This window comes from Urtica dioica, chromosome 7 (assembly GCF_054948205.1).
Source record: "Urtica dioica subsp. dioica isolate 48M chromosome 7, U.dioica_male_clone48M_v1_H2, whole genome shotgun sequence".
In the NCBI taxonomy this organism is placed as follows: domain Eukaryota; kingdom Viridiplantae; phylum Streptophyta; class Magnoliopsida; order Rosales; family Urticaceae; genus Urtica; species Urtica dioica.
The window spans coordinates 35,290,088-35,299,400 of NC_142762.1; the positions used below are offsets into that span (position 1 = coordinate 35,290,088).

The 9,313-nt window shown below is 32.0% G+C and overlaps 1 protein-coding gene across 1 annotated transcript; it reads left to right on the forward strand.

The window, feature by feature from the left end:
* The first annotated feature begins 6,183 nt into the window (after positions 1-6,183).
* On the forward strand, positions 6,184-9,085 carry LOC149391074 (auxin transporter-like protein 3). Its single transcript, XM_089618867.1, has 8 exons — positions 6,184-6,582; positions 6,687-6,872; positions 6,967-7,079; positions 7,331-7,514; positions 7,626-7,723; positions 7,813-8,020; positions 8,096-8,353; positions 8,480-9,085. The coding sequence occupies exons 1-8, from the start codon at positions 6,412-6,414 to the stop codon at positions 8,672-8,674; spliced, it is 1,413 nt and encodes a 470-aa protein (XP_089474993.1). The 5' UTR covers positions 6,184-6,411; the 3' UTR covers positions 8,675-9,085.
* The last annotated feature ends 228 nt before the right edge of the window (positions 9,086-9,313 follow it).

Genomic DNA, 9,313 nt, shown 5'->3' on the forward strand with positions numbered 1-9,313 from the left:
AAATATATATATATATATATATATATATATATATGTAAATATATGTACGTATATGTAAACTAATTCAAGTTTCTTTGCATATTGTCAAATATTCTTCAACTATGAATATGCAGTGGCTCTTTGAATCGTATTACAGAGAATTAAGCTGTAAAAAAGTGTTTAGACGTGAATATTATACGGTGCATTCTCCTCTGCGGAATATTTCTTATAATTTTAATTTAATTTGACTGGTATCTGATCAAACGGCAATGATTGGGTTTTTTTTTTAATAATCTGTTCAGAACTTCAAAGTAAATTAAGAACTTGTACATGCACTTATTTTATATTTTTATTATTCTTTTTATGGGAACATGTAAGGTTTAAATTATTAACAGTTCTAATGCGCTTGAACTTGAATCCCAGCGAGTGTTTTTTAATGACTTTTTCATTAATTTTTCAGTTTTCTAGCGATTTCTATTGACGAGCTTATTAATTGTACGATTTCGAAGAAACATGGCACGTTTTCGAGACATTTCGTACAAATTGGAAACTTAAGTATGGCGCACCGTACACCTTAAGACAGGTGTCAGGGCTTCAGAGATTTTATGGAATCGCGCCCACGCTTGCCTTGAAGAATTCCGCGCCTTCCTCAAGTGAGTAGTTAAATTTTTTTTGTATTTTCTAATGTTGTATAACACTTTCGACACATTGAAGATCAATCTTAATCAACCCCATAAACCCTTATATCATACTTGAGGTTTAGGAAGATAGTATCTTTTGATATTTTGAATTTGACCAAGAGGTTTACAAGGATTTTGAAGAGCTTTACATATATATCGTGATGTAATAAACGGAAAATCTCACGGGCTAGGTCACTTGAAATATTGAATTTGCAATCTACTCAAAGTTTTAAGTATCTTTTAAATTTAGTCGTATTTGGTGACGTGACCTCATTAAACTGATAGTATTTTACATGATTGTCATTAGTATTTTCATACGTTAATTTTGATAAATATACGTTAATTTTGGTAAATGGCTAATTTACCAAAAGAAATGAAACGTTGGTTAATTCCTTAAAATCAAGTTTGAAATTGAGTAAATAATTATAGCGCCCTAATCAAAGTTTGGTTTTGCCCACCCTCCAAACAATTCCACTAAAAACTATTCCTCAAAATAGGTAATTTATGTACAATAATATTCCATAGTATTTGATTGAGGAACCGATAGTTTTTCAACCATATTGACGCTCAATTTAGCATTGATGTATGTATTTAAAGTTATCCTAGCCAATTTGTGTATATATATATATATATATATATATATATATATATTAAGAGATTATTATCACACCTACTACAAATATTCTAAATGATATGAACACGTAAATGCGAAAGCAAAAAAGATCTGATCATCTTCCGCCAATATTGCATTTTCTAGCGAGAGCTTCCCTGTTCAGTGAGTTATATTGTATAGTTATTCTAAGCTCTCACTCTTATATAGTGTTAGTTTATGAAGGTATGAGTGACTTTAAAGATCTCGAAATCATTTTTGTATTTATAGTGCTATAATCATCAATGGGCATTATCATTAATTTGAGTGCAATCTTGTCCGCAAATTAGTGGATCAGTGGATCAACTTTGATGCATACGGAAGTTTTTTTTTTTTTTTTTTATTGTTTTACTCATACTTACCATGTTTGTTAAAGTTTGGGTTCTTCTTCCAACACACTATTCTAGTATGGTGTCCCAAACATAGTGTATTGGGAAACACTCCCATGCTCTTGAATAAATTTTGCAAATGCTCTAAGTGCTTCTCTATTCTAGCATAATATTATCCACTTTTATCTCATCTCACTATCTTACTTTGTTTACCGCATTTTATTCTATTTCAGCCTTGAAAACTTTAAAGGCATCCATAGATTCGCCCTTAGAACAAAATAAATAAGGGTTATTAAGTTATATAGCCACACGGATATAGTGGATTGAGATATAGCCCACCTTTGGTTAATTTCTTGCAAATAGCCAAGTAAACTTATTAACAGATTAATAAAAGCCTTATTTAACACAACCAAACATATATTTTAGGTAGTTAATAGGCTGACACGTATGCAAGTTGGCTATTTACAAATTATTTACCAAAGGTTGGTTAATTTACAATTCATATAGTTTAGGTGGCTTACGTAGCCAATTTTTTGAATAAATAAAGATACATATACTGTGAGAAATAATTTATAAATGTTTTAAAATATTTCAGAATACTTGTGTCATGCAAGGACAACAAATATTTGTAGTATGATTTCTAATATCTCAATATTTCTTTGTGCACCTTTTTTTAGTCTTATTTGATTGTTTCTCTTTATACAATCCACACAAGTCTCAAAGTCAATAAATTCAAGAGCACTAAGTATTTCTTCATTCACTAATCTTTTAATTCTCAAAATGGAGATATTTCCTAATCGTCGGTGCCACAAAAGAGAAGAACATTCATTCATACGCTCCCAATATTAACATTCCTTGAGTTATAAGTAATGTTCTTTTGCAATGTGATTGAATTAAGACTATCAGACAGTACATAACCAATTAATTCGTATTTATTTAATAATGTGAAACCATTATCCGAAAAGTTAAAGTTAGAAACAAAGGGCACAAGTTTTGAAACTCAAATTAAATTCTTAGAAAAACTAGGAGCATAAGAGGTTAATTCTATATAAAAATAAAGCCACACTACTTAACACCAAACTGCCAGAATCGATAGCTTCCACATGTGAGCTCATTCTGCCTCATGAATGAATGTATTGTTCGTCAGTTGCTTTCAATAAGAGACGAACTCCGTCATGTTTCTCAATAGAGCTTATTACCCCCAATAAGTACTTTGGTCTTACGATCATAGCGTAGAGACGATTAAATCGCTCACACTTTTCATAAAGATCAACCTTGATATGAACACTCACCACACTAACTACAGGTGCCCTAGTTTACATTACTTCATTTTAACTTTTCCATTCATCCTAAAAAAAGTCACTCTTGAATTTGAAAACATTGCATTTCACATCAGGAGGAGAAACTACCATGCCGACAAACTGAAATTATAAAAATAATCAAAGGTAATGACGACATACATTACGCGTTAAGGGGATGCTTAAGTAGTCCTTCCAGATACTTAAATGTTTTTATGACTTCATACTTATATATAAAAAGTTCTCTTTACATACATATTTCAACCTTTTTTTTTTTTTTTTAATCTTTTTGTATCCCTTTTCGTTCACCATTATTAACATCATCTAAAATTTATGAATCTAGACCGAGAAAGGGAGAGAGGAAAAAAGGTCCAATTTCCTCGAATTTGGACATGTAGGTTTGGTCTTGAATGGACCTACCATACCAAGGCCCATTTAGACAGCTAGCGATTAGCTCATCACTCACTACTAGCATCAAAATCTAGCCACACTTATGTGCATAAAAATCCTAATTTCTCCATCATTCGTGATATTTTTTATTCACATACAATTTATTTATTTTATGTCAACGATGACTATGGTGTTGTAGCTATCAACCATTCAAGATAAATAAAATAAAGGTTCAACAATATGTATAATGTGAACAGTCAAAAGTTTATTTTTGTGTAATTTTAACAATTTTAAGGGATTATAACATTTAGCCGCATTTATGTAATTTCAAATAATTAAATGAATAGATACTTTAAAATGAATAGTAATTTGTGAGCAAGAGTGTGTTTTCTCTTTTATATATGTAATCATAATAATATGAGCATTCAAAAGTTTTTTTTTTTTTTTTTTTTTTTTTTTTTTTTTTTTTTTTTTTTTTTTTTACTGGACATTCTGAATTGTGTGAATGGCTGTTATTTGTCGATCAATGTGATTCTGATTCTGTGAAGTTTAAATATCATAAGTCGTTTTAAATAAAGGACATTTATTTTGTTTTCACGCACGGTAATACATCACAAATCATTTATCACGAATTATTTTTTCTATCGTGACATGTATTGCTTTTTTTATTCTTCCTCTGTCAACCAAGTACTAATTTAAACGATTAATACCACGAATCTATATGCATCTCTTATACATCTTTTTTTTTTTTTTTTTTTTCCAGCATATCATACATCTTTTTGTGTATTACGACAAAGCAAGATATTTCTTTGAACAATCAATGGATTAATGCAAAAAGAAAAGAACAATATTTGTTGAAAAGGAGATAAAAATCTTGTTTGTTGGATCAGACCCACCACAAAATCTCATTTGTGACAATGTACGAGCTTTTGCTGAAATGAAGGCAACGACACAGCAGAACCAAGCATACATATCCAGATATCCTCTCTACCAAATAATATAATAAATATCCTCTCTCTATCAATTAACAATTAAGATACCAAATATATATCATTATATCATTGTAATTATTCAAATATATTTGTGTATGCAACCTTAGATACAAATAAATAAAAGATTTGGTAGATATATAGCTTTATAAACATTATGAGACTATTAGGCCAGTTATGCTCCATAGCTCATCTTATTTTTAAAAAATAGTCAAAATTTCATTTTATTAAAAAAAAAAATAGTCCACCAAGCCGAAATAAATTCAATTAACTATTTTAGTTAATTTAATTTACTTTGGTCCGGTGAACTATTTACCAATAAAATGAAATTTTGGCTAGAATCTTAAAAGAAGTTAGGAGATTGCTAGTTGAAATAAATTCTTCTAATAAAATTGCATTAACATGGCCAAATTTACATTAAATTAAATGAGTACATTGGTGTCTTTTTATTGTCTTCCTCAAAGTAGAGCACATTACAACTCCGAGATTTCGTCTCCGGATGAGAGAAATTTTTTATTTTCGCTAACGAGAATACTCAAGAACACGCAATATTTCACATAAATTTAATTAATATGTTCTCATTTTCAGAGAGATTAAGTTATTTAATTGGAGACGATTTCATTAATTGATAAAAGATAAACTCAAATATAAGTAGCTATACAAACAATTTCACAACATAATAACTCTAATTGCCTAATCAAAATCTTATCTTCCAAAAACTATATTTACATAAACTAAATTCTAATAATTACATAATTTAATAATTCTAATTTTACAATTAAACCTCCTAATTTCCTAACTAGCTACATAACACAATATTAAGCTGAAAGTTTACAACCAAATAGCTAATTACATACAGAAAAAAAAAAAAAAGCAGTTGCCTCTTGAGTATCACTAAACCATTAGTTTCTAAAACAAAATCTTCTATTAGAACAAGACGATCCATCAAAAAAGAAATAAAAAATCTACAACCTAAACGTTGTATTGCAACCTTCTGAAAGATACTTTAATATATGTGATCATTAGAGACGCTTAAATGGTGGCCCTAAAAGAGAAAAAAAAATACGATTAGGTTCACTAAACAATGCTTATCACAAAAAAAAGATTGGAAAAAAGAAAGAAAAAGGAAGAAAATGGTCTCTTTATTATGTAAAGCCAGTTGTCACACGTGTGGTACTAATCATGTTTAGCACCAAAGCCCATCTCTAAAGCAATCATTCACTCCATCTTAGGCATTCCCTACACGCACTCAAATCCCTACCCAAAGTCTAACCCTACAATAAACTCTTCCCACTATTTTCTCTCATTCTAAAATCAACACCCAAATTATTTAATTATTGAATTTTCTCGGAAAACGAATACATTTTCCTTTTGATTATTACTCGATTATATCATCTAAGCTAATTGGTATCGGTGCTTTGTGGACCATCCCGCTCGTGTAATACATGCTTAAATGGACCCATCAAGTCTCTTCCAAAGCCCATTTCGAAAAACTAAAAGGGAAATTTTGAAAATAAACAAAATATTTATTTAAATTGATTTAAAAAAACAAACAGGTTGATTTTCAAAATTACAAATTAATTTTTCAAGTTGTAAATGTTAACCACTAAATTATAAAGAAACCGGCATAAAACATAATCGCAATGAATTATAATTATTTACACATAAAAAATGATATGAGAGGAAAAAGCAACTCTAAAAAGACTTATAAATAATATAACTAGAGTGAGTATTCCGCCTAATTTTTTTCAAACTAGAAATTAGTTATTTATGCTGTACATGAATAGAGATAAAAGTATTAATGTTACTAGTCGTTGACGTATATGTATGTCACGAACCAATACCCACTAGGGTGACTCAATTATTCTAGTGAAAACAATTAACATTGAGATAGTGAAAGCTTTATAGAGACTAGAGAGGGAGAGAGAAAGATAGAGAGTTCAGTTTTCATCTATCTATTTAAAGAGTCACACACTCTTCCATTTGCTTCTCCAAAACACACACACACACACACAGCCAAGCAAAGAAGAAGCTCCAGTACTTATGTAAAAACTCCCATTTATATCATCGTAATAAATAATCTGCTATATAAACAACATGGCATCTGAGAAAGTAGAGACAGTGATAGCTGGGAACTACGTGGAAATGGAGAGAGAGTTAGAGGGTGAAGAGTCTGGTAGTCCCAAATCTGCCAAGACCAAATTTTCAACGCTGTTCTGGCACGGTGGCTCCGCCTATGACGCTTGGTTCAGCTGCTCTTCTAACCAGGCAAATTCAAATTATATCTTTATTTATTCATATTATTCTCTCTCATATCGATATTCTACACATATATTTATTAATGTTATGTATATATATATATGTATATATAGGTTGCTCAAGTGCTTTTGACACTGCCGTACTCGTTCTCTCAACTGGGAATGGCGTCTGGGATTGTATTCCAGCTGTTTTACGGTCTCATGGGAAGTTGGACTGCTTATCTTATCAGTGTGCTTTATGTTGAGTACAGAACCAGGAAAGAGAGGGAAAAAGTTGATTTCAGGAATCATGTCATACAGGTATATACATTTAACATATGACACATGTATGTACTATAAGTCTATTTAGATACAGTTGACATATATATATACATGCGTGTTTATAACTCAACAGTGGTTCGAAGTTCTGGACGGGCTTCTCGGGAAACACTGGAGAAACGCTGGCCTTTTTTTCAACTGCACGTTTCTTCTCTTCGGCTCCGTTATTCAGTTGATTGCCTGTGCCAGGTAGAGGTTTCATTATAGTTATCTTATCATCGGAATATACATACATGAATATATAGTATTAGTAACATAGCAGAAGAAATATTCACCTATATTTAATTTATTATTTAATCATAGTGATGTCTCTCTCGTGCATGATTAATGTTGAATATAAGAATAATATGTAAATTATTATTAAATATGTATATATGTTATGTCAGACACAGCTAGCTAGCTAATAATATTAATAAATGAAAGTGTGTATATATTTTCAGTAACATATACTACATAAACGACAACCTAGACAAGAGAACTTGGACGTACATATTTGGAGCTTGCTGTGCCACCACTGTGTTCATTCCTTCGTTCCACAATTATAGAATATGGTCGTTTTTGGGCCTAATCATGACCACTTACACTGCATGGTATATGACCATCGCTGCCCTTGCCCACGGACAGGTCCGTCTATTATTTATTCATTATATCAAATCATGTATACTTAATGTTTGTCGTCATGTGTTTATTTTTTTTATGTATCCAAATTAACTTTTTTTTTTTTTTCTTCTTTAGATTGAGGGAGTGAAGCACTCTGGCCCATCCAAATTGGTGCTTTACTTCACTGGGGCAACCAACATTCTCTACACTTTTGGTGGACACGCTGTCACAGTGTTAGTGTTAATTCACTATTATTATTGGCGAGATAAGAGATTCACGTTCATAATGATGTATAATTATTAATTTGGAAATCATGCAACAGGGAAATCATGCATGCAATGTGGAAGCCCCAGAAATTCAAGCTAATCTACTTGGTGGCAACACTCTACGTGCTAACCCTAACCCTACCCTCGGCCTCGGCCGTTTATTGGGCCTACGGAGACGCTCTTCTCACGCACTCCAACGCGCTGTCTCTGCTCCCGAGAACCGGGTTCAGAGACACCGCGGTCGTGCTCATGCTCATCCATCAGGTCAATATCTCGATCACAGTCACAGATGTCTGAGTACCATTGATCAGATACTGATTTTGATCATTCTATGTGTAGTTTATTACATTTGGGTTTGCTTGCACACCCTTGTACTTTGTGTGGGAAAAGTTCATTGGTGTTCATGAGACCAAGAGCTTGTTGAAGAGGGCAATAGCAAGGCTGCCAGTGGTGATCCCAATATGGTTCTTGGCTATCATATTCCCTTTCTTTGGGCCCATCAACTCAACTGTGGGCTCACTTCTGGTCAGCTTCACTGTCTACATTATTCCTGCCCTTGCTCACATGCTCACTTTTGCCTCTCCAGCTGCTAGAGAGGTATACACATATACATGTATATCCATTTTATATGCCACGTGACAAATATATGTATTTTTTTTTTTTTTTTTTAGGATAAAGCTTGTGGGATTTTGATTTAATTTTTAATTTTTTTTGGTGGGACAGAATGCTGTGGAGAGGCCACCAAGAGTTGTAGGAGGATGGGCAGGGCTGTACTCAGTGAACACATTTGTGGTGGTTTGGGTTTTTGTGGTTGGATTTGGGTTTGGGGGATGGGCAAGCATGCTCAACTTTGTCCAACAAATTCACTCTTTTGGTTTGTTCACAAAGTGTTACCAATGCCCACCTCACAAGACTTGAATTCATCATCATCATCACTAGATTATTATTATTCCCCAATTTATATTTTATAAAGAAAAAAAAGGGTTAATTTTTGAGCAAAAGCTCTATTTTAGGGAGAACCATACCTACCATATGCAAAGTGTGTAAAGAGATTGTCCTTTGTAACTTTTTTTTAAGCTTTTTTTTCTTCTTTCTTTTCTTATCCTTTTTTTTTTCTTTTTTGCATTGTAAGATCTATTGTTGATGGTTTTCAGCAAGGAAAAAAAGGTGTGATATTATTGAGCCTTATACAGATCTAAAGTCTTATGTTGTATGGGTTGATAATTAGTCCTTTTCCTTTTTCTTTCTTTTTCTTTTCTTTTTGGAGAGGGAGTTGAAAATTTTATATATATTATTCCTTGAAGCAATGTAACTGCCTAGTTTTTCTTTTCTTCTTCTCTCTATTATGGAACTAATATTATTTACTATTTAGTACAATTTTCAGTGTGTCCACATCTCTTTATTATATACTCTTTGATGATCAATCAAATCAAGTTAGGCAATAGTCAAGACGTATATCCGATACCAAAGTGTTTGATAGCAATCTAACTTCTTTGTTTGCTGAGAAACCAATTACTTAAAGGGATTTTCAAGGGTCTACAAAAGCCAAACAGAAAA